Raw genomic sequence first — 25540 nt, 5'->3', positions numbered from 1 at the left:
AGAAGCCAAGCTCTGAGTCCATGCTGCAGTTTCTATATGAAAGGCCCATGAGCTTTTCAAATGCATCTGTATCCAGAAAATACACCACCAGCTTACATTGTAGACTGTTAATGAACAGCACAAGTGCCATTGGCAGCCTTCCCTCCCCCACAAAGGTCTTTATAAGAGAAGTGTTACAAATTTTGTGTTAATCATATTTTCTGAATAATTTTGCTATGTATATGTTCATTTTTTAATTTTTGTTTTTATAAATATGTATTAGCATTTCTGTAGTTATTTTTAAGCACATCTTTTGCTCATTTACTTCTTTTTCTTACATTCTGTATGTTTAGTATAGAACTTTACTGTTTGTTTATTAAAATGTATGAAAATGCCCTTTTCTCATCTTGAGCCTTGCATTTTTCACTCAGTGAGGCCTTTTTAAAGAAAGTTTCAGTACTAGGTGCTGAACCCTAGGTTTTGCACATGCTAAGCAAGTACTACATTGAGCTACATCCCTAGCCCTGTGTGGTGTCTTTTAATAAGCACAAGTGTTGGGTTTTAGTTAGCAAGTCACTCAATTTTTATCAACTGTGACTGTAAATAGCTCTTTACTACCTGAAGGTTAGTCATCTGCTCTAAACTTTGCAGTTTGTTGTTTGTATCTGGTGCTTACTCCACCTGGAATTGAGAAACGGCAATTTAATTTCATTGCTTTCTCCTGTAGACAGCCAGTTGTTTGACATCATTTAGTGAACAACCTAATTTTCCCCAATATGTAGTGCTTCTTAGACTAGCTCATACTTCTGCTTGTTTTTTTTTTTTTAAATTGGTCTGATGGGATTTTTTGTTTGTTTGTTTTTTGAGGGGGCTGGCTTGACTATCCTTAATTAAGCATAATAATTTGAAAATGTTTAGATAGCTCTCCCCCTGACCTTGTGAAATATCATAGCTATTTTTGACCCATGTTTTTATCCACAATTTGGAACCAGTCTTTCACCAAAAAAAAAAGAAAAAAACCAAAACAAAAAGCCCTTGTTGATAAATTGGGATCATCTGTAAGTATTTGGGTCATTTTGGGGAAGATCGATGTCTGCATAATGTAGCCTTTCCATCGTGAACCTGGAATTACTTGTTTCTTCAGGTCTATAATTTCCTTAACAAGGTTATTGCTGATCTTTTTTTAAAAGATGGAAGTCTCAACCTTGACTAGCCTAGAATTTCTTATTTAGAATAGGTTATCATATCTAGGACAATCCCCTGCCTCTGAGTGCCTCCATCACCTTGCCACTTTTATGTTGTCTTGTAAGTGCTATGTTTTGAATTGTCTTCTGGTTTTTTTTACTTAGTTTTGCCTTAGTATGAAGGCTGTGATCTCTAGTTTGCAGTGTCTTACCAACAAGTAATTCGTTGTAGTTTCTTCTTCCCTCACTTTCCTTATTTTTGCTGTGCACACTTTTATCAGAGTGAAGAATTACTTCTGTTTTCAGTTTGATTGCAGATGAGTATTTTAATAAGAATACTCTTTTCAAGGCTCCAGTGTGAATTCATTAGCTACTTACCAACTTAAAGACTACCAACTGGTAACGTGTTTTGTGTCCTGGGTAGTGGTGGCTCACACCTTTAATCCTGATGCAGAGGTAGAGGCAGAAGCAGAAGGATCTCTGATTTCAAGGCCAGCCTGGTTTACAGAGTGAGTTCCAGAGTAACCAAGGCTACGACAGAGAACCCTGTCTCAAAACAAAAACAAAAACAAAACAGGCGACAAAACTTGTTTTTGCACTCTAGAGAAAAGCCAACATGGTAACCATAGGCCTCTTAATTGTTGTTTGGCTTGCTCATGCTTTGTCCTAGCGTCTGTACGTTTATGATGCTGTTGACGTCTTACTTGGTTGCCAGGTTTACTTTCTATGACGAAAGATGATGGAAATGGGTTGGGATATGTTTTGTTTTGTTTTGTTTTTTAAGTTTGTTTTCTGGTTCTGCAGAAGGTATTTAATAAAATTGTTATTTCTTTGAACAGGAGTTACCTAGTTGTTTAAAGACTTGTGTTAGTAATTGTAGTATAATTATGTTTATTTGGAGAGGTCCCACCAGTGCCCGACAAATAGAGAGGTGGATCCTCAAAGCCTACCATTGGACTGAGCACAGAGCCCCAAATGGAGGAGCTAGAGAAAGGACTCAAGGAGCAGAAGGGGTTTGCAGCCCCATAGGAGGAACAACAATACGAACTAACCAGTACCCCCAGAGCTCCCAGGGACTAAACCACCAATCAAAGAGTACACACGGTGGGACTTATGGCTCTGGCTGCATATGTAGCAGAGTATGGCCTAATTGGTCATCAATGGGAGGAGAGGCCCTTGGTCCTGCGAAGGCTCTATGCCCCAGTGTAGGGGAATGCCAGGGCCAGGAAGCAGGTGTGGGTGGGTTGGTGAGCAGGGGGAGTTGAGGGGGCATAGGGGGTCCCCCCAAGGGGAAACCAGGAAAGGGGACAAATTTGAAATGTAAATATCTAATAAAAAACCAATTACATGTATTAATATGCTTTCATAGCTTCTTAGTTATTGTGTTAATCAGACAATCCCCCCTCCACCTTCTTCCATGTGTGTATGTGTGGTCATATTACTATTATCCAAAGAATATTTATGGTTGTGTCTGGCAGAACACTGGAGTCACTAGGCATCTAAGATTACCTGAATGCACGATCAGAAATTGAGATAATTTAAAATTATGCTTCAAACTTTGCAAGTAATCCATCTCAGCTCTCTAATGAAGAGATAGAAGGTGGACAGGTTACCACCAGAGGATTAGACATAAAATTTGTACCATGCGCAGTAGAAGTCAGGAGACAATACATTTTATTAATATTTTCACATAGAATCTCTAAACCAGTCTGGCCTCGAAAGAGGCACTTTTTGAGTTCTGGCCTTGAACTTCTGATCTTCGTGCTTCACACAGAGCCCTCCCCCCGCCTCCCAGCTCTGAGATTACACTAAGCTTAACATTCTATTTACACAAATAGAACAAAAGCATCTTAAATTTTTACTGAGTCGGCTAAAAATTCTATAATTTTTCATGTTTTAAGGATTTTCTTCCTCAGTTCTTTGTATTTCTTCCTTTCCAAGATTCCAGGCTCCAATTCCTCATTATTGCATTGTTCTCTATAGTACATTGAAGTAGAATTTCACTTGTTGAACCTAGTAACTTCTACATCAAAGAAACTTTTGGGTACCATTCTATGAATTTCGGTTTTGATTCTCCTTTCTGTCTCTGTGTACCTGCTGTTTCACAAAGACTGAAAAGAAGGACTTTCAGAGTAACTTAGGCCTTCAGGGAGCTACGTTCACTTTAGTTATTTACTTATTTATTTATTTTTACTTCTGGATGCACTTAGAGGACTCAGGTTTCTAATCATGGGTTCTAAGAATGTTGCTTGGCCATTTAGCTGCCTCTAGAATTAACAAGTGATCTAAAAGCAGCCTTTTAGAAACTTCCTAACTTATCACCAAGTCTTAACTGCTGTACATGTATGCACTGCTAATAGCTTAGAAGTCCTGTTTTTTTGTGGAAGGGTTCATCTGAATTACATGATCTATTTTTTTCTGGAGGCAGGGAATTCACACTGCCTTTAAAAATGATTTACTATTTTTAATGTGGATGAGTGTTTTCTGATGTATGTTTGTACATTACATGCATGCCATTAAGACCAGAAAGAGGAGGCTGGGTCCTCTGAACTGGAGTTGAAATTGTCATTAGCCACTCACTGTATGGATGATGGGATTGGAACCTGGGTCCTCTAGAAGAGCAGCCAGTGCTACTAACACTTGGCCTTCTCTCCAAACCCTCTTTAAAATAGCAGTCATGGGCCAGCAATATAGTTCATGAGATAATGGCACTTGTGGCTAAGCCTGAATACTTGAGTTTAGTCATGGACTCCACATGGTGAGGAATCAGCTTCTGTTAGGTTGTCCTGTGAACTCCACATGCATACTATGGCATGTGCATATGCTCATAACAAATTGTAAACAATTTTTATGGGAGAGGCTAGAAAAATTGCTCAATGGCTAAAGTGCTTGTGGCACAAATGTGAGGGGTGAAGTTTAGAGCCATAGAACTTAACGAAATACCTGGTGCCTGTGATTCCAGCTTCAGACAGACACAGTGAATCCCCAGAGACTAACCATACCAGCAAGTTCTGGGTTTGAGTGAAAGACCCTGCCTCAGTGAGTAAGGGGGAAGAGATCAAGTATGATTCCTGATAGCACACTCAGGTCTCCACATGCATGTGCATGTGTGTCCTGTTGTACCCCCCCATTCCTACAAACATCCATACACACAAATACACACATGAAAATGAAAAGGTTATACTATGAAGTCCTCCAGAATTTAACAAAACATTTTTGAAAGGCATCATAGGAACAATACAAACATTGTAGACTTGGTCATCAAGAAACATGGGTTCAAGTAATGACTTAATTGTTGATTATTTCTGGGAGTCTCCATGGTCTCTTCTTAATTTATGTATTTCCCACCTTCTAGAGTAATCATAAGATTTTTGTTGAAAGTGTGTACAGTATCTAATGAGAAGCAGGCTTGGCACAAATGTTTCCATGTGCATTACCCACTCTTCTGTAATCCTGTGCCCACACTTAGCTGGCTTGTCTTCCTCAGCTCAGGTGTTGACCTTCCACTCTTTATTTCTCTCAGGTGATTCTAGTCACAAGATTCCTATTTCAAACTTTGAATTCGGGCATGACCAAGCAACTGTGTTACAAAACCTCTATAAATTTATACATCCAAACCCAGGGAACTGGCCACCTATTTACTGCAAGGTAATACCCAGTAAGAAGTTCTTTTAAGATTATTCTTTTAGACACCAGAAGATTTTAAAAAGATACTGAAGGAACTTCAGTTTTCTGTTAGTTGTATGTTTTTAAATGTTCTGAATTAATTTCTGTGAAATTAGTATAGCCTTTAAATTCCTAAATTTTGGAGGCTACAAAAGCTGAGTGTATTTTTTTCAAATCCCTTTTGAAATACCTGCAATATCTTTTTTTGTTCAACGAATGGATACTCCATTCTGTATCCACACAAGACTACATGCTACACAAGATTACTTTCCGTTCAAAGCTATCTTTATATCAAGTACTTTCACTCCATTTGTGATATTTAGAAAAGACTTTGCTTTATCTAAAGTCTCTAGGATAGTGGTCACAAATTGGGTCCTAAACTTGCTACACATTGTATTTCCACGACCAGATCACATGGTCTGAACATTGAGTTCTTGATTGTCCTACTCTTAAGTCTCATTTGACTTTTCATAAACTGTATTAACATATATGTGTTACTATCTGAATGTATTTATATAGTCAGTTAATAACAGATTTCTAATGTATGCTAATTTTAATAGTTTTCAGTTAGTATCTACACACACCTTAATTTAAAAGGACTATTAATTAAAATAATCCAAAATAGGTGAAAATAACAATGATTTTTCCTTCTGCAGTCTGATGATAGAGCCAGAGTCAACTGGTGTTTGAAGCGTATGGAGCGGGCATCAGGTGAGTGGAACTGGGGTCATTGCGGGAAGTGCAATGCATACTTTTAACATATGTGTTATGAATGCCCAAATTCACTAATTTTATTTTTCTATTCACTAATGGAAGAAATAAGGCAAGATCTAGAACTTCTCACTGTAGAGGACCTTGTAGTTGGGATCTACCAGCAAAAATTCCTCAAGGAGCCCTCTAAGACCTGGGTGCGAAGCCTCCTAGATGTGGCCATGTGGGACTATTCTAGCAACACGAGGTATTGATAGTTATTTTGTAATTTGCTAATGTTGATATCTTTTCTGAACTACATTCTGAGAAAATAGGCTTTGAGCTTTGACTAAGTTTTAGGTTTTGTGCTTTTGTTTTCCTTTTGTGAAGTACTTTTTAGTTAAATCTGGTAAACATCTAAAACTATTTTTATGTGTATTAGTGTTTGTCTGTGCACACACCAAATGAGTTCCTGATAATCCTGGGGGCCAGACAAAGGTGTTAGATCCTCTGTTGCTGGAATCCAAACCCTGGGCCTCTAGAGGTGCTCTTTACTACTGAACCAGCTCTCCAGCCTAGGAAAATTTATTTTTAGATGTCGTATTAATATTAGCATCCAATAATTGATGAAAAGATACAGTGCTGCTTTATACTTAAAACAAAAAATACTGCCAAATGACCTACTAGTTTTAACCAGTAAGAATTTCTCTGCTAATGAAACAATGCTTTTAGATTTATTTTGACTTTAGTTTTACTAAGTTGTTTTCATATATATAATAAATAAAGATACATAAATAAATTTGCAAAAATGTTTATTTTTATTTTGAAATAATCCTATATTTACTGAAAAGTTAAAAGAACAATAAAAATAAACAGTACTCTCTTGGTTTCTTTAACATATTAACACATTTTCATAATGATTTGTCTCTAAGTACATGCATACTTTGTCTAAGCCACTTGAGAGTAAATTAAAGTCACTCTGCTTCTTTGTATCTAAGTATGCCAATATTCCTAAGAATCAACATTTCTCTTATAGTAGCATGATTACCAAAGTCAGAATATTGCCATTGACACAAAGTACTATTATCTAAGCAGAAGTTCATAAGTTGCCAGTCCTTCCATAATGTCTTTATAGATAAAACAGTATCTAAAGTCCAGTCCTGGGTCACATATTGCATGGTCTTCATGTCTCTTACAAGTACTTTGATCTGGAACATTTTGGTCATGTGTGTGCCTGAGTGTTACTAGGGCTGACCTGGAATTCATGATCCTACTGCTTCAGATTCCCAAGTGCTGGTATTACAGGCATGTACCACTCTCCTGGGCTCCTTAGTCTCTTATGGTTTTGACATTTCTTTGAAGAAAAAGTCCAATTTTTTTATTGGATATTTTCTCTGATTATATTTAAAATGTTACCCCTTTCCTGGATCCCCTCCAAAACACACCCTCCCCCTTCCCCTGCTCCCCAACCAACCCACTCCTGCTTCCTGGCCCTGGCTTTCCCCCACACTGAGGCATAGAACCTTCACAGGACAAAGGGCCTCTCCTCACATTGATGTCAGACTAGGCCATTCTCTGCTGCATATGCAGCTGGAGTCATGAGTCCCACCATATGTGCTCTTTGGTGGTTTAGTCCCTGGGAGCTCAGGGGGTACTGGCTAGTTCAAACCCCTTCAGCTCCTTGGGTCCTTTCTCAAGCTCCTTCATTGGGGATCCTATGCTCAGTCAATGGATGGCTGTGATCATCCACCTCTGTATTTGTGAGGCACTGGCAGAGCCTCTCAGGAAAGAGCTATGTCAGGCTCCTGTCAGCTAGCACTTGTTAGCATTCACAACAGTGTCCAGGTTTGGGGATTGTAAATGGGATGGATCCCCAGGTGAGTCAGTCTCTAGATGGTCATTTCTTCAGTCTCTACTCCACACTTTGTCTCTGTAACTCCTTCCATGGGTGTTTTGTATCCCCCTTCTGAGATGGATAGAAGTATCCACACTATGGTCTTCCTTCTTCTTGAGTTTCATGTGGTTTGTGAATTGTATCTTGGGTATTCTGAGCTTCTGGGCTAATATCCGCATATCAGTGAGTGCATATGATGTATGCTCTTTTGTGATTGGGTTACCTAACTCAGTTTGATGCCCTCCAGATCCATCCATTTGCCTACAAATTTCATAAATTCATTGTTTTTAATAGCTGGGTAGTACTCCATTGTGTAAATGGACCACATTTTCTGTACCCATTCCTCTGTTGAGGAACATCTGGGTTCTTTCCAGCTTCTGGCTATTATATATAAGGCTGCTATGAACATAGTGGAGCATGTGTCCTTATTACATGTTGGAGAATCTTATGAGTATATGCCCAGGAGTGGTATTTCTGGGTCCTCATGTAGTAGTATGTGCAATTTTGTGAGGAACTGCGTGTGAAACTGATATCCAGAATGGTTGTACCAGCTTGCAATCCCATCAGCAATGGAGGAACGTCACTCTTTCTCCAAATCCTTGCCAGCATCTGCTGTCACCTGCATTTTTTATCTTAGCCATTCTTACTGGTGTGAGGTGCAATCTCAGGGTTGTTTTGATTTGCATTTCTCTGATGCCTAAGGATGTTGAACATTTTTTTTAGGTGCTCCTCAGCCATTCAGTATTCTTCAGTTGAGAATTATTTGTTTAGCTTTGTACCCCATTTTTTTATTAGGTATTTATTTCATTTACATTCCCAGTGCTATCCCAAAAGTCCCCCACACGGCCCCACCCACCCACTCCTATTTCTTGGCCCTGGCGTTCCTCTGTACTGAGGCATATAAAGTTTGCACAACCAATGGGCCTCTCTTTCCACTGATGGCCGACTAGGCCATCTTCTGATACATATGCAGCTAGAGACACGAGCTCCAGGGGGTACTGGTTAGTTCATATTGTTGTTCCACCTATAGAGTTGCAGATCCCCCTAGCTCCTTGGGTACTTTCTCTAGCTCCTCCATTGGGGGCCCTGTGATCCATCCAATAGCTGACTGTGAGCCTCCACTTCTGTGTTTGCTAGGCCCCAGCATACTCGAAACACATGAAACTCAAGAAGAACAAAGACCAAAGTGTGGACACTTTGCCCCTTCTTAGAATTGGGAACAAAACACCCATGGAAGGAGTTACAGAGACAAAGTTTGGAGCTGAGACGAAAGGATGGGCCATCTAGAGACTGCCATATCCAGGGGTCCATTCCATAATCAGCTTCCAAACGCTGACACCATTGCATACACTAGCAAGATTTTGCTGAAAGGACCCAGATATAGCTGTACCCCATTTTTAATAGGGTAATTTGTTTCTCTGGATTCTATCTTCTTGAGTTCTTTGTATAGGATATTAGCCCTCTATCAGATGTAAGATTGGTGAAGATCTTTTCCCAATCTGTTGGTGGCCTTTTTGTCTTCTTGACAGTGTCCTTTGCCTTACAGAAGCTTTGCAATTTTATGAGGTCCCATTTGTCCATTCTTGATCTTACATCACAAGCCATTGGTGTTCTGTACAGGAATTTTTCCCCTGTGCCCATATGTCTGAGGCTCTTCCCCATTTTCTCTTCTATAAGTTTCAGTGTATCTGGTTTTATGTGAAGGTCCTTGATCCACTTGGACTTGAGCTTTGTACAAGGAGATAAGAATGGGTTGATTTGCCTCCTTCTACATGCTAACTGCAGTTGAGCCAGCACGATTTGTTGAAAATGCTCTCTTTTTTCCACTGGATGGTTTTAGCTCCTTTGTCAAAGATCAAGTGACCATAGGTGTGTGAGTTCATTTCTGGGTCTTCAATTCTATTCCATTGACCTACCTTCCTGTCACTGTACTAATACCATACAGTTTTTATTACAATTGCTCTGTAGTACAGCTTGAGGTCAGGGATGGTGATTCCCCAAGAGGTTCTTTTATTTTTGAGAATAGTTTTCACTATCCTGGGTTTTTTGTTATTCCAGATGAATTTGGAAATTGCTCTTTCTAAATCTATGAAGAATTGAGTTGAAATTTTGATGGGGATTACATTGAATAGGTAGATAGCTTTTAGCAAGATGATAATTTTTACTATATTAATCTTGCCAGTCCATGAGCATGGGAGATCTTTCCATCTTCTGAAATCTTCGATTTCTTTCTTCAGAAACTTGAAGTTCTTATCATACAGATCTTTCACTTCCTTAGATTCACACCAAGTTATTTTGTATTATTTGTGACTATTGTGAAGGGTGTTGTTTCCCTAATTTCTTTCTCAGCCTGTTTATCCTTTGAGTAGAGGAAGGCTACTGATTTGTTTGAATTAATTTTATATCCAGCTACTTCACTGAAGCTGTTTATCAGGTTTAGGAGTTATCTGGTAGAATTTTTGGGGTCACTTAAGTATACTATCATATCATTTGCAAAAGGTGATATTTTGACTTCTTCCTTTCCAATTTGTACCGCTTTGATCTCCTTTTGTTGTCTAATTGCTCTGGCTAGGACTTCAACCACTATATTGAATAGGTAGGGAGAGAATGAGCAGCCCTGCCTAGTCCCTGATTTTAGTAGGATTGCTTCAAGTTTCTCTCCATTTACTACTGGTTTGCTGTATATTGCTTTTACTATGCTTAGGTATGAGCCTTGAATTCCTGATCTTTCCAAGACTTTTATCATGAACGGGTGTTGGATTTTGTCAAATGCTTTCTCAGCATCTAATGAGATGATCATGTGTTTTTTGTCTTTAAGTTTGTTTGTATAGTGGATTACATTGATGGATTTCCGTATATTAAACCATCCCTGCATCCCTGGGATGAAGCCTACTTGATCATAATGGATGATCGTTTTGATGTGTTCTTGGATTTGGTTTGCATGAATTTTATTGAGTATTTTTTCATCAATATTCATAAGGGAAATTGGTCTGAAGCTTTTTTTCTTTGTTGGGTCTTTGTGTGGTTTAGGTATCAGAGTAATTGTGGCTTCATAGAACAAATTGGGTAAAGTACCTTCTGTTTCGATTTTGTGGAATAGTTTGAGGTGTATTGGTATTAGGTCTGCTTTGAAGGTTTGATAGAACTCTGGACTAAACCCATTTGGTCCTGGGCTTTTTTTTGGTTGGGAGACTATTAATGACAGTTTCTATTTCTTTAGGGAATATAGGACTGTTTAGATCATTAATCTGATCCTGATTTAACTTTGGTACCTGGTATCTATCTAGAAAATTGTCCATTTCATCCAGGTTATCCAGTTGTTTTGAGTATAGGCTCTTGTAGTAGAATCTGATGATTTTTTTGGATTTCCTCAATTTCTGTTGTTATGTCTCCCTTTTCATTTCTGATTTTGTTAATTAGGATGCTGTCTCTATGTCCTCTAGTTAGTCTGGCTAAGGGTTTATCTATTTTGTTGATTTTCTCAAAGAACCAGCTCCTGGTGTGGTTGATTCTTTTTATGGTTCTTTTTGTTTCCACTTGGTAGATTTCAGCACTGATTTTGATTATTTCCTTCTGTTTACTCCTCTTGGGTGAATTTGTTCTAGAGCTTTCTTCTAGAGCTCTTCTTGTTGTTCTAGAGCTTTCAGGTATGCTGTCAAGCTGCTAGTGTATGCTCTCTCCAGATTCTTTTTGGAAGCACTCAGAGCTATGAGTTTTCCTCTCAGGACTGCTTTCATTGTGTCCCATAAGTTTGGGTATGTTGTGGCTTCATTTTTATTAAAACTCTAGAAAGTTTTTAATTTCTTTATTTCTTCCTTGACCAAGTTATCATTGAGTAGAGTATTGTTCAGCTTCCACGTGTATGTTGGCTTTCTATTATTTATGTTGTTATTGAAGATCAGCCTTAGTCTGTGGTGATTTGATAGGGTGCATGGAATTATTTCAGTCTTCTTGTATCTGTTGAGGCCTGTTTTGTGACCTATTATATGGTCAGTTTTGGAGAAGGTATGATGAGATTCTAAGAGGGTATAGCCTTTTGTTTTAAGATAAAATGCTCTATAGATACCTGTTAAATCCATTTGTTTCATAACTTCTGTTAGTTTCACCGTATCTCTGTTCAGTTTCTGTTTCCATGATCTGTCATTGACGAGAGTGGGATGTTGAACTCTCCCACTATTATTGTGTGTGGTGCTATGTGTGTTTTGAGCATTAGTAAAGTTTCTTTAATGAATGTGGATGCACTTGCATTTGGAGCATAAATGTTCAGAATTGAGAGTTCATCTTGGTAAATTTTACCTTTGATGAGTATGAAGTGCCCCTCCTTATCTTTGGGTTGGAAGTCAATTTTATTCTGTATTAGAATGGCTACTCATGCTTGTTTCTTGGGACCATTTGCTTGGAAAATTGTTTTCCAGCCTTTTACTCTGAGGTAGAGTCTGTCTTTGTCACTGAGGTGGGTTTCCTGTATGCAGCAAAATGTTGGGTCCTGTTTATGTAGCCAGTCTGTTAGTCTATGTCTTTTTATTGGGGAATTGAGACCATTGATATGAAGAGATATTAAGGAAAAGTAATTGTTGCTTCCTGTTATTTTTGTTGTTAGAGCTGGGATTCTGTTCTTGTGGCTGTCTTCTTTTAGGTTTGTTGAAGGATTACTTTCTTGCTTTTTCTAGGGTGTGGTTTCCCTCCTTGTGTTGGAGTTTTCCCTTTATTATCCTTTGAAAGGCTGGATTCATGGAAAGATATTGTGTGCATTTGATTTTGTCATGGAATACTTTGGTTTCTCCATCTATGGTAATTGAGAGTTTTGCTGGGTATAGTAGACTGGGCTGGCATTTTTGTTCTCTTAGGGTCTGTATGACATCTGCCCAGGATCTTCTGGCTTTCATAGTCTCTGGGGAGAAGTCAGGTGTAATTCTGATAGGTCTGCCTTTATATGTTACTTGACCCTTTTCCCTTACTGCTTTTAATATTCTTTCTTTGTTTTGTGTATTTGGTGTTTTGATTATTATGTGACAGGAGAAATTTCTTTTCTGGTCCAAACTATTTGAAGTTCTGTAGGCTTCTTATATGTTCATGGGCATCTCTTTTGAGAAGTTTTCTTCTATAATTTTGTTGAAGATATTTCCTGGCCCTTTAAGTTGGAAATCTTCCTTCTCATCTATACCTATTATCCTTAGGTTTGGTCTTCTCATTGTGTCCTGGATTTCCTGGATGTTTTGAGTTAGGATCTTTTTGCATTTTGCATTTTCTTTGATTGTTGTGTCCATGTTTCCTATGGAATCTTCTGCACCTGAGAGTCTCTCGTCCATGTCTTGTATTCTGTTGGTGATGCTTACATCTATGGCTCCTGACTTCTTTCCTAGGTTTTCTATCTCCAGAGTTGTCTCCCTTTGGGCCTTCTTTATTATTTCTACTTCCATTTTTAGATCCTGGATGGTTTTGTTCAATTCTTTCACCTGTTTGGTTGTGTTTTCCTGTAATTCTTTAAGAGATTTTTGTGTTTCATCTTTAAGGGCTTCTACCTGTTTACATTTGTTCTCCTGTATTTCTTTAAGGGAGTTGTTTATGTCCTTTTTATCATCATCCTGAGAAGTTACTTTAGATCCATATCTTGCTTTTCCAGTGTGATGGTGTATCCAGGACTTGCTAAGGTGGGAAAGTTGGGTTCTGATGATGCCAAGTAACCTTGGTTTCTGTTGCTTCTGTTCTTATACTTGCCTCCCGTCATCTGATTATCTCAAGTGCTCCCTGCCCTTGATATATCTGATTGGAGCCTGTCCTTCCTGAAGTCGCTGTTGAGTCAGAACTCCTCAGAGTCCAGTTTCTCTGGGATCCTGTGATCCTGAGATCTTGGGTGTGTCAGAATTCTTGGCAGTCAAGCTTCCTCTGAGACCCTGAGATCCTGGTGTGACCAAGCTCCTGGGATCCTAAGATCCTGGGCGTGTTAGAGTGCCCCTGTGGTACTTCCTCTGGGACCTCGGGGCTGTCTGCTGAGTTCGATACCAAGGTAGACCAGTGCTGAAGGAAGGAACCCAAACCACTGATCGGGTGGGGCTCCTGTGTCCCTACCCCTACTGTCTCCAGACACTCCCAGTTCTGTTGGAAGAAATGTTGTGTTCCACTCACCAATGATCCTAAGATCCTGGGTGTGCTAGGGTGCCTGGAGAGTGGACAGTCCTCTGGGGACTGTGGGACTATCTGTTGAGTTTGAGCCCAAGGTGGCCTAACACTCGAAATCCATTTATTTTATAAAATGTTTCTCAGTTTGATTTGGCTTATGTTTCCTCATGACTAAGTTAAGGTTACACATTTTAGGAGGAATACCACCAAAAAAAAAAAAAATGCTATATCTCCTCCACATGTCTCACACTTGTCCATATGTCAGTTTGTCCCATTCCTGATTGACAGCTTAGTTGCCTTAGATCTGTTGAAGTCCCCTTTGGTCAGTCACTTTCATGTACCAACCTCATAATTGGTTGACATGAGCTCAGCAGTAGAATGCTACCTAGATAATATAAGGCCCGAGGTTCAGTCTCCAAACCAAAGTAATTTAAAGTATTTTTGCAGATAATGAAATTCCTTAAATTGTCAAATACTAGTTCTGGCATCAGTGATAATTTAATTGAAAGGGTTCCTCCCATGCTTGTGAAGTAGTGGTCTTTCCTTGCCCCTTCAGGATTTCTTAGTTAGAATTCTATAATAAAGGCTTTTCTGCTGGGCATGGTGGCACCCGCCTTTGATCCCAGCACTCGGGAGGCAGAGGCAGGCGGATTTCTTAGTTTGAGGCCAGCCTGGTCTACATCGTGAGTTCCAGGACAGCCAGGGCTATACAGAGAAACCCTGTCTCAGGAAACCAAAACAAACAAACAAACAAAGGCTTTTCTTCAATTTTTACTTCATGTGAGTATAGGCTTGTGTGGTTTTATTCAGTGAGTTGTACTCTGTATCAGGGCTTGTTCATTAAGCTCTACTAGCATATGGGACCTGAAGGGGCTCCTTCAGGCAGCGGTCTCTATGTCCTTTCACAGCATCTGCTCAGTTGCTTGAGTGCTGTTTCCTTTCTAGTACATTCCAGCTTCGTCTTTCATTGCTTCAGTCATCCCTTGGATTAGTGGTTTATCTGCTAGACCCTGTTCCTTTCAGTGGCAGAAGGTGCTGAGAATGAGAATGTGTTCAGTATCTGTCTTACTGTGTGAGTCTTGAGATGCATTAACAGAAGTTTTCAGTGTTGGTGGAACCATGGCAATTCAGAACTCATTTCTGGTTGACTTTAGTCTGAGGATAGAGTCACAGGAATTTTCTCAAAGTTACTTGGGTTATTTCTTTCACCCCTTCACAATACTGCTTGTTTATATCCCATGTTGTTCCCACCTCCATTTTGTTGGCTTAATTAGCCTTTGAATGTATAAAGTACTAGCATTTTTCTAACCATGCATATTCAAAAGTGTCACTCACTTAACTGAAACCCTACAAAGGTTTAGAAATTAACTTGGTTGGGGAGAACTGACTCTTTAAATAAAATGTAGAGTTGTGTCATGTTTGTCACACAGGTTTGTAGGTCTAATATTGGTACACTGATGAGGGTGGCAGTTCCTCTGTCAACTTTACTTCTTCCATGGAAACTGATTTATTTAAGCGTCATAATTCTAACAGTATTTGTATATTTTGGGGGAACTATATAGAGTGAAAAAGATTTTTTAAGTGTTTTGAGATGTCTGCAAGAAAGGAAACCTCAAAATTTTTATTTCCAAACTTTCAGTGCTTTTGTGACATCCTACAGATTATGAAATGTCATTTTGAATAGGTACTGTTTAATTCATTCTCTAATAAATTCAATAAAGTAAATGTATACCTTTTAAATGAGTAGATTAAAGGCCTTTCTGGATTTTGTTTCTTTTCATAAATTACAGATCTTTGCATTAAGACCAAACTCTGTTGATTGTTATATAAAAAAACTATGGTAATTATTTATGGTTATGGTTTTTTTTTTATAACAGTATATAATCAATTTTACAAACTGTCCTGTAAACACATGAGACTATTCTCTTTGGGGTTGTAGGATTTGAATCTATCCACAAGATCTACACTGATTGGTTGGCTAGTCAGTTTTCTGTTACTGTAATTAATACCCAAGATAATCAGCCCACACAAAGAAAGGGATGGTTTAGCTCAAGTCCATGATCAGTTGGCCTCTTTCTTTTGTGACTGTTCATGCAGTGTCTTGCAGTGGGAGTGTGTGTGGTAAAGCAAGCTGCGCTACTCAACACTGGGAAGTTAAAGAGGAGGGGACTGGTGTTAAGCAGTTGTTTAAGCAGACACACACTAGCCTCAACTACCTGAAGGCCTCCCACTCACCTTCCTCCTTTTTAACATAAGGTCTCACTATGTAAATCATACTGTCCTGTACTTGTTTTGTTGAACAGGCTGACCTTAAACTTGAGATCCGCCTGCCTCTGCCTCCAAGTGCTGGAATCATAGGTGTGCACCACCACACCCTATACCTTGCTTCCTAGATAAATCTACCACCTCTCAGGAACCACTAAGCTGAGGACCTTTCAGGAACTGAGCCACAATGACTGTGCTTGCTTGCTTGTTCACCATGGTTATTCTGCCTCACTGTCCTCTGAGTGCTGAGAATAGACACATGTGGTACCTTGTCTGCAGATTTCCTTACTCTTAGTTAACTCTTTATCTTCTTGATAGACTATCTAATGGGACTAGTGTTTTTACTATGTGCCCATTAGGCTGTTTGCTTTTAAAGGAGTCTGTACATTAAAAAGTTTGGTGAATCTTTGTGTATGTTGAAGGGAAAGTTAAAAGGTATTTCCTAGTTTGGGTTTTTTTGTTTTTTATTTTTGTTTTTTTTTTGTTTTTTTGGCATGGTTATGATTTCCACAGTCACACTTTGTGTCCATGAATTCCTAAGAAAATATAACTCCATTGTGTTGTATATTCCTTTTGCAAAGCTTATCATTTTCTTAGCTTTAGCTATGTGGGTTTTTTAGCTTAGAGACTTTAAAGACTCTTGGCTTGTTATTTAAGGTCCATTTTATGAGGTGTCCAATAAACCATTTCAGTATGCCAAAATTGGCATCTGTTTCTAGAGCTTTTTCTCAAGTAGAAATTTTTCTTCCACTCTTAATTTCTGTTAAGGAATCCAATATATACTATAGTACCTTCCACTTTAGTTACTTTCTCTTTTTACTCTTTAATCGTTTATTCTCATGGCAGTTTTCTGGTTTCTAGTTTCTCTTTCAAGATGAATCTCTGTTTCTTTGGGAAGTTTGTAATCTACTTAGGACTTTTTTTTTCCTGTTTTGATTTCTGAGTTTAGTCAACTCTATTTCTCATTTTAAAAATTGTTTATAGTTCTGAATTTTTCTTATTCAGAGTGTTTCCATGTCCTCACATGCTTGTGTGAGAACATTTAATTCCATGTAGAATGTTATGTTAGAGTTTTCATCTTTTTTTGGAAGTTACAAGTATTTTCTTATTTATGTTCTGATATCTTTCTGTGGATGAGGCCTGCTATTACTTTTGTCTCTTGGGTAGATGTTTTGACAGAATGCAAGTTCAGTTCAAGAGCTCCCTCTTCTGTCAGTGTAGCAACCAACATACAGGTTCACTAACAAATGACTGATGGAAGGTAGCTGGTTTTCCATTTTTATTTGGTCGTACAGGATCTTACATTGATTCCTTGGGCTCCTCATCACCATCGATGATTCAGTGACTAAGGGCCCTCCTACACCGATGCTTTCGTAACATACAAGGGCTTTGCTCTTCCAAGTCTCTAGGTCAGTTTTTATCTAGAAGGGTCTTCCTCTTTGTGGGGATGATTCAAATTTAGTCTCAGGTACTCCTCTTTCCTTTTTCTCTCTTCCCTACAGCCTTTTCTGAACTCCACAATTGAGATAAAGACTTGAAATGAGACAGATAAATTTCTCCATTGCAAAATATTATAAAGTTTTCTCTTTATAATAGGGTTTTTAGTGTTCCGTCCTCTATACTGTTAGTATAGAATCTTATTTACTGTCTTTTGTCATTGTTGTTCTTGTTGATCTGTAAAATGTTGTACATGATGTTAGGATAGGCTCAATACAGTTACTTTAGTTACTGGCCAAAGTATTTCTAAAACTACATCCAGAAGTATTTAGTGTCTGTTTATTTTCAGTATTACCCTCTGTGCCACTTAAAATATTGGTAAAATAGCACTTTGTTTTAATAAGATTCCCAATGATATCTGGGATTTTTTTCCAAACAGCTGACCTTTGGTGCATATTTCTGTTCTGGCCTTTTTAGCATTACCAGAAGAGATCAATAAAAAGTTTTCAGAGACAAACTATTTTCTAAAACTCTTAAATACTGGCCAAAATACAACTTTTTTTTTCAAAAAATTAAATATATAAGCTTAGACCATGGTAATTATTTCATATACCTTAATAGCAACTGTATACTATCTCTCTGTGTAAGAAAAATTCCAGCATCAATTATACTCTTTGGGTTTTGTTTGTTTGTTTGTTTGTTTATAGCATTTTTAAGATATTTTCTTCATTTACATTTCAAATGCTATCCTGAAAGCCCCATATACCTCCCCCTGGCCTGCTCCCCAACCCACCCACTCCCACTTCCTGGCCCTGGCATTCCCCTGTACTGGGGCATATAATCTTTGCAAGACTAAGGGCCTCTAATCCCATTGATGGCCAACTAGGCCATCCTGTGCTACATATGCAACTAGAGACACAGCTCTAGGGGGTACTGGTTAGTTCATATTGTTGTTCCTCCTATAGGGTTGCAGACCCCTTCAGCTCCTTGGGTACTTTCTCTAGCTCCTTCATTGGGGGCCCTGTGTTCTATCCAACAGATGATTGTGAGCATCCACTTCTGTATTTTCCAGGCACTGGCATAGCCTCACAAGAGATAGCTATATCAGGGTCCTGTCAGCAAAATCTTGCTGGCATATGCAATAGTGTATGGGTGTAGTGGTGGTTTTTGGGATGGATCCCCAGGTGGGGCAGTCTCGGGTCCTTCCTTCATCTCAGCTTCAAACTTTGTCTCTGTAACTCTCCCATGGGTATTTTGTTCCCCATTCTAAGAAGGAACAAAGTAATCACATTTTGGTCTTCCTTCTTCTTGAGTTTGATGTGTTTTGCAAATTGTATCTGTTAAATCCATTTGTTTCATAACTTCTGCTAGTTTCACTGTGTCTGTGTTCAGTTTGTTTCCATGATCTGTCATTGATGAGAGTGGGATGTTGAACTCTCCCACTATTATTGTGTGTGGTGCTATGTGTGTTTTGAGCATTAGTAAAGTTTCTTTAATGAATGTGGATGAACTTGCATTTGGAGCATAAATGTTCAGAATTGAGAGTTCATCTTGGTAAATTTTACCTTTGATGAGTATGAAGTGCCCCTCCTTATCTTTGGGTTGGAAGTCAATTTTATTCTGTATTAGAATGGCTACTCATGCTTGTTTCTTGGGACCATTTGCTTGGAAAATTGTTTTCCAGCCTTTTACTCTGAGGTAGAGTCTGTCTTTGTCACTGAGGTGGGTTTCCTGTATGCAGCAAAATGTTGGGTCCTGTTTATGTAGCCAGTCTGTTAGTCTATGTCTTTTTATTGGGGAATTGAGACCATTGATATGAAGAGATATTAAGGAAAAGTAATTGTTGCTTCCTGTTATTTTTGTTGTTAGAGCTGGGATTCTGTTCTTGTGGCTGTCTTCTTTTAGGTTTGTTGAAGGATTACTTTCTTGCTTTTTCTAGGGTGTGGTTTCCCTCGTGTTGGAGTTTTCCCTTTATTATCCTTTGAAAGGCTGGATTCATGGAAAGATATTGTGTGCATTTGGTTTTGTCATGGAATACTTTGGTTTCTCCATCTATGGTAATTGAGAGTTTTGCTGGGTATAGTAGACTGGGCTGGCATTTTTTGTTCTCTTAGGGTCTGTATGACATCTGCCCAGGATCTTCTGGCTTTCATAGTCTCTGGGGAGAAGTCAGGTGTAATTCTGATTGGTCTGCCTTTATATGTTACTTGACCCTTTTCCCTTACTGCTTTTAATATTCTTTCTTTGTTTTGTGTATTTGGTGTTTTGATTATTATGTGACAGGAGAAATTTCTTTTCTGGTCCAAACTATTTGGAGTTCTGTAGGTTTCTTATGTTTTCATGGGCATCTCTTTCTTTAGATTGGGGAAGTTTTCTTCTATAATTTTGTTGAAGATATTTCCTGGCCCTTTAAGTTGGAAATCTTCCTTCTCATCTATACCTATTATCCTTAGGTTTGGTCTTTCATTGTGTCCTGGATTTCCTGGATGTTTTGAGTTAGGATCTTTTTGCATTTTGCATTTTCTTTGATTGTTGTGTCCATGTTTCCTATGGAATCTTCTGCACCTGAGAGTCTCTCGTCCATGTCTTGTATTCTGTTGGTGATGCTTACATCTATGGCTCCTGACTTCTTTCCTAGGTTTTCTATCTCCAGAGTTGTCTCCCTTTGGGCCTTCTTTATTATTTCTACTTCCATTTTTAGATCCTGGATGGTTTTGTTCAATTCCATCACCCGTTTAGCAGTGTTTTCCTGTAATTCTTTAAGGAATTTTTGTGCTTCCTCTTTAAGTACTTCTACCTGTTTAGCAGTGTTCTCCTTTATTTCTTTAAGTGTGTTATTAATGTCCTTAAAATCCTCTACCAGTATCATATGATTTTAAATCCAAACCTTGCTTTTCGGGTGTGTTGTGGTATCCAGGACTTGCTGTGGTGGGAATACTGGGTTCCAATGATACCAAGTGGTCTTGGTTTCTGTTAGTAAGATTCTTACACTTGCCATTAGCCATTTGGTAATCTCTGGTGTTAGATGTTCTAACTGTCTCTGGCTGGAGCTTGTTCCTCCTGTGATTCTGTTAGCCTCTGTCAGCACTCCTGGGAGTCCAACTCTCTCCTGAGTTCCAGGGGTCAGAGCACTCTCTGCAGACAAGCTCTCCTCTGGCAGGGAAGGTGCACAGAGGTCTGGAACTCAGCTCCACCTCCTGGCTGAAGATGAAGGCCTGAAGGGATCCTGTCCAAGAAGTTCTGTTGTTTCTAAAGCAGCCCATGCACTCTCCTGTACAGACTGGTCTCTGAGAGACCCGAGATACAAGAAGTTATAGTCTTTATAATAGAAGAAATACAGTGATAAGTTCAATTAGTAAATACAGGTTGAACAATATTTAAAGTAGCTTTACTGTAAGACATTTTTGGAGGAGGCCTGTGTTATAGGGTTGGTTCAGAGAAACTAATGACATTTTATCGCAGCCAGCTTAGTGAGGAAGCTGTAACCATGTGCCTATACCTGTCACTGAGCACATCAAAAGTAATAAAATTTTGATGGAGTTTAGAGCTAATAAACTATAGAAGCTAGTTATAAACTGCTAATGTAGGTCAAGAGGACTAATTTTAAACACTGCTCTAAAGTTCCTACTAAAAGAGTTAGTAGCTAGTGGCTGATAACATATTATCTTAAAGTCTAGGAAAAATGGGTACATTTTAAATTAATGTAGTTTAGTAATTAATAAGGTAGTAAGGGGCATACTATTTTAGAGGCTCAAATGTTTAAATTTTAATAACTGTCTTGTTCTAATGTTTCTTGTCAAATTGTCTTTTGGTTAATATACAAAGTCTGTGGCCTGCAGCACAGCCATTATTTAATCAGCAAATACTGACTCAGACATAGTGACACAAACTTCTAACCCCAGTAAGCAGAGTCAGAGGCAGGAGGATTGTTACAAGTGCAAAGCTATCCTAATCTATATAGGGAGTTCAGGCCAGCCAGAACCCCATCAAAACAAAACAAAATTTACTGCATATCTTTCTTGCACATAGCAAAATTCATGTACCTCTACCTTCCTGAAGCTAACATAGGAAAGATACATGCAATAGGTAATTTTAAGAAAATTAACATTTTAGTTGTAATAAATGCTAAAGCAATCAACTGATAAGTGTGGAAAGGGAGACTATAAAATGAACGGTCAAGAGGACTATTTAATTGTAATATGAAAGTAAGAGATGAAGCAGAAGGAAGAATAAACGAAGAGAACCTTGTTAGAAACAGTAATTTTACCAAGTATGAAAGAAAACTGATTAGCTGCCTAAGGCTTTTACAGATGCATTGAAAGGAGATAAAAGGAAGGCGTGAAGCCTATGATTATTGGATGAGCTGGCATTAGATGACTTGGGACTAGGATGGTGACAGTAGAGACAGGAGTAAGTGGTTTTAGATTAGTAACAAGCAGTAGACCTTGCTTACAATCTAGGGAGAGAAAATGGAAGCTGAGTGACAAAGCATGAAGAGCCGAGTTTAGAATATTGTGGGAGCCCTGGTGAAGCATCTGATGAGCCACAGTGTGGATGAGATCACTTACAGACTGAGAAGAAGACTCAGTGCCGAACCTTTATTAATAGCTCTGCCATTACTATAACAAAGCTTGGGCAGCGCTGTGGGTTTGGATATGTCAGCACCTCAGCCTACAGTTGCTACGTTACACAAATGAGTCATGTCAGTGTCCGTGATGGAGACTGGTAAGGTGAAGAGTGAAACCGTGTTACATGCAGTAACTAACTTCACAGTCCACCATGAGCTGTTTCTTCACTTTTGTTCCTTGGTTTATTTCATTGTTTGGGAATATAAGTTCTATGGCATTTTTGGTGCTGCAGACTTTCTTTGAATGTCTGGTTCTCCTTAATTATGTTTATATTTAGAAATGAGGCTTCAAAACCAAGTAAATGGCCCACTTTGTTTAGTGAGAACTACCAACTAGTCAGGCTTTGCAGAAGCAGAAACCAACAAAAGGGTTTGGTAAGTTGGAAGCAGAATCCTAAATTTAAGAGCAGTCCGCTTATTCCCTTGCATGGTGTTAGAGAATGACAGATCTTTGAACAGAAATTCAGTCTCCTAACCTCCAGGCATCCCTTTCTTAGTTTATTTGTCTGTGTACATGTATGCTGTGGAAAGTTCTGATAGGCAGATCTTCAGGTAGCTCTTTCCCTGCCTACTCTGTGGGTCACAAAGGCAGTGACTTGAGATACCATTCCTCATTTATTCCTATACTGTTATTAAGCTGTTATATAGAAGCTTGTTGTTTTTCTTTGCTGTGTGCATCTAGTTGACTGTGATTTTCAAATGACTTTGGGGACAAGAAATAAATGTATGCATGTATTTAATTCTCCAGCTTAAAGCCTTGGCAATAGTAGTTTTAAGAAACGAGGTTTTATAGTGTGACATCACTTTAGAATTTCATCCTTAGTTCAATTAAATAAGCTTTCTTTATTTAATAAAAATTTGAGCAGATCTTGTATAATAAGACACTAGGTTCTGTGAGTAATGTGGTCAAGCGTGACATAATCTTAATCTCAGTCTCCTTCCCAATAACAGCAGTGAGATGAGTGGCCATACGAGACTCTTACCTAGAGGGACTGCTAAGAAACCTTAAAAAGCTGTCAAAGAATGATGTTTGATCAGACTAGAGACAAAGTTGATTTCAAATTACGTCACTGTAAGGGTTTTAAAACCGTGAAATACTTCATGGGGTATTTTGTCTGATTTATTTTTTTTAAACAGAATTTCTGTGGGCAGTGATATAGGCTAAATAGAGGACGTTTCCATTAGAAAGCAGGCTCAGCAGTGATTCTGGAATAAGGATGTACACGGACTGTAAGGCCAGTGAGTGAGTCTCACTAGACCATAGAGAACTGTAGGATGATGCGAATTCTGATAGTTTTCCTTGGAAGGAAGAGTATATTCTGACATAGGGGCAGAAGCAGTCATCAGGACTTTAAGAAGGGGTGTAAATAACTTTATGCTGTGTATATGTGGTGAGGCAGCATCAGGAGCTTAAAAAATACACAGTAGGTAAATTGAAACCAGTGTACGAGGGGCTAGAGATGGCGTATAGTGCTCTTCCAGAGGATCAGAGTTCAGTTCCCAGAACCCATGTTGGGCGCCTCACACTACCTGTAACTGTAATCCCAGAGAGTCTACCCTCTGTGCTCCATAGGCACCTACACTCCCTTACATGGGTACACACATAATTAACATTTTTTTAATAGCACAAACTAGATCTGGTTTCTGATGGCAATAGTACTGGGTACTTTTTCTTTTAACTCCAAGAGACTCAAGTTTTTAGAAGTTTTGTTATGGTTTAGTGGAAAAAGATTAATAAGTGAGTAGAAATAGATTAAACAGCACCACTTTAAGTAGTGTCTTAGTCAGGCTTCTATTCCTGCACAAACATCATGACCAAGAAGCAAGTTGGGGAGGAAAGGGTTTATCCAGCTTACTTTTCCATACTACTGAATATACTACTGAAGTCAGGACTGGAACTCAAGCAGGACAGGAAGCAGGAACTGATGCAGAGGCCATGGAGGGATGTTACTTACTGGCTTGCTTGAGTTCTAGTCCTGAGTTCCTTTGGTGATGAACAGTGGTTTGAAGGTATAAGCTAAATAAACCCTTTCCTTCCCAACTTGCTTCTTGGTCATGATGCAGGAATAGAAACCCTGACTAAGACAGTAGGGTAGCCATAGATTTAGAAACATTTTTGTTTGGGGGTTTGAGGTTTTAAGTTTTTGTATATTATTTAATACTTGAATATATTATTTAACGTTGACTTGTTATTTTTTCACTATGTGTCTGTGTGTGGGTTTGTGCACATGGGTGCTTGTACAGAGGGCTTCAGAACCCTCTGGAGATGGAATTTTAGGTGGTTGTAAGCTGTCTGACATGAGTGCCAGAAGCTGAGCTTGTTCTCTGGAAGAGCATTTTACTCCTAACTGTAGGCTTCTCCCTCCCCTTGGGTGTATCTCAGATCTGACCTGTATAGAACGCATGTATCTGGGTAGGTCCTTGTGACTTGAAATCTAGACAAGGAGCAAAACTAATAACACTAACACTTACTAATTCTATATGGTTATCTACAATATTGGTTCTTACATCTTTAATTTAGAGCTTTATGACTCACATTTATCGTATCACTAGTCTTTGGAAATACAGGGGGGTGGGGTGTTAGATTGATTTTAGATCATCTACAGTTAACTGTCACTTGGCACAAATAACTTTATAGTTAATGAATAGCACTTTTTATGGTTTTCAATGAAGATTCTTGTTAAGTTTAGGCAAGCTTTGTATTGTTAGTAATACTGTTCTGAGTCTTAGTAGATGGTACTTGGTAGGAAAACACAAGTTTATTGTTTCTGTGTTTGTAGTTCTGGATTAAATCATTTGTCTGACTTTGGTCATTTCCTCTCTAATGTTTTCTCTTGTCTCCATTCAACCATCACTTTTTCAAGGTCACTCCCTTCCATACTGTTGCTACTGCTTCACATCAATCCATAGTTCTTTAGAACTTTTCTTTAAGGATGCCTATATGTCTTTTGATACTCCTTTACCACCAAAAGAAAGTGCTCTGAGATGACTTCATTCAGTTCTGTGTCCTTCATGCCTAGATAATTGGCAACATGTGTGCAGTCCATGTTTAGTGACTGTGTTAACTTTAGTTACTACTATGCCTCTATAACCCTCATTTTAAGGTAAAATTTAATTGTATGATTATGTCTAGTTTTCACATTAAGAATTTTCACTGGAAGAGGTTACATACAACTCTACTTTAATATCTGTATTAAATTAATCTTTGAGGAGCACTGAGATAGCTGAGTGGGTAAAGGTGCTTGCCCATCAGTTTGATCCTGGAAACCCATGTGGCAGAGGAAGAGAACCAACTCTACAAGTTGCCCTCTGACCTCCACATACGCATACTCAATATTAAATAAGCACAATAGTAAGCACAAACAATAAATAAATGTAAAAGATGTAAGAAATTTTGAGTAATAGTATCAGTTTTTATTAGCATATCTCAGCTAGTTGAATTGGAAATCTAGCATATAAAAAAACCTTAAACAGGTAATGTGGCTTAGCTACTTAGGTTAGTGCAGATTTTCTCTGTGTACTGGGGATAGAACTCCAGATTTATTACACACTCTATCCTCGACCACTTATTAGTACATTAAATCCTTTTTCTTGTACAGGTGCAAATGGCATGAAGAAAATGATATTCTCTTCTGTGCTTTAGCTGTTTGCAAGAAAATCGCGTAAGTATAGGAAGGA

The 25540-nt window shown here is 38.6% G+C and overlaps 1 protein-coding gene across 1 annotated transcript in view; it reads left to right on the top strand.

The window, feature by feature from the left end:
- The window catches only part of Mael (maelstrom spermatogenic transposon silencer), a 37360-nt gene that overhangs the window by 7368 nt on the left and 4452 nt on the right, over positions 1-25540 (top strand). The window contains exons 6-9 of the mRNA NM_175296.4: positions 4687-4811; positions 5486-5540; positions 5646-5787; positions 25462-25524. Coding sequence (NP_780505.1) covers positions 4687-4811; positions 5486-5540; positions 5646-5787; positions 25462-25524 — 385 coding nt within the window. The remainder of the gene's footprint in view (positions 1-4686; positions 4812-5485; positions 5541-5645; positions 5788-25461; positions 25525-25540) is intronic.

This window comes from Mus musculus, chromosome 1, assembly GCF_000001635.26.
Source record: "Mus musculus strain C57BL/6J chromosome 1, GRCm38.p6 C57BL/6J".
Taxonomy (NCBI): domain Eukaryota; kingdom Metazoa; phylum Chordata; class Mammalia; order Rodentia; family Muridae; genus Mus; species Mus musculus.
The sequence above is the reverse complement of the archived record's forward strand: the minus strand, read 5'-3'. Positions and strand labels throughout refer to the sequence as shown.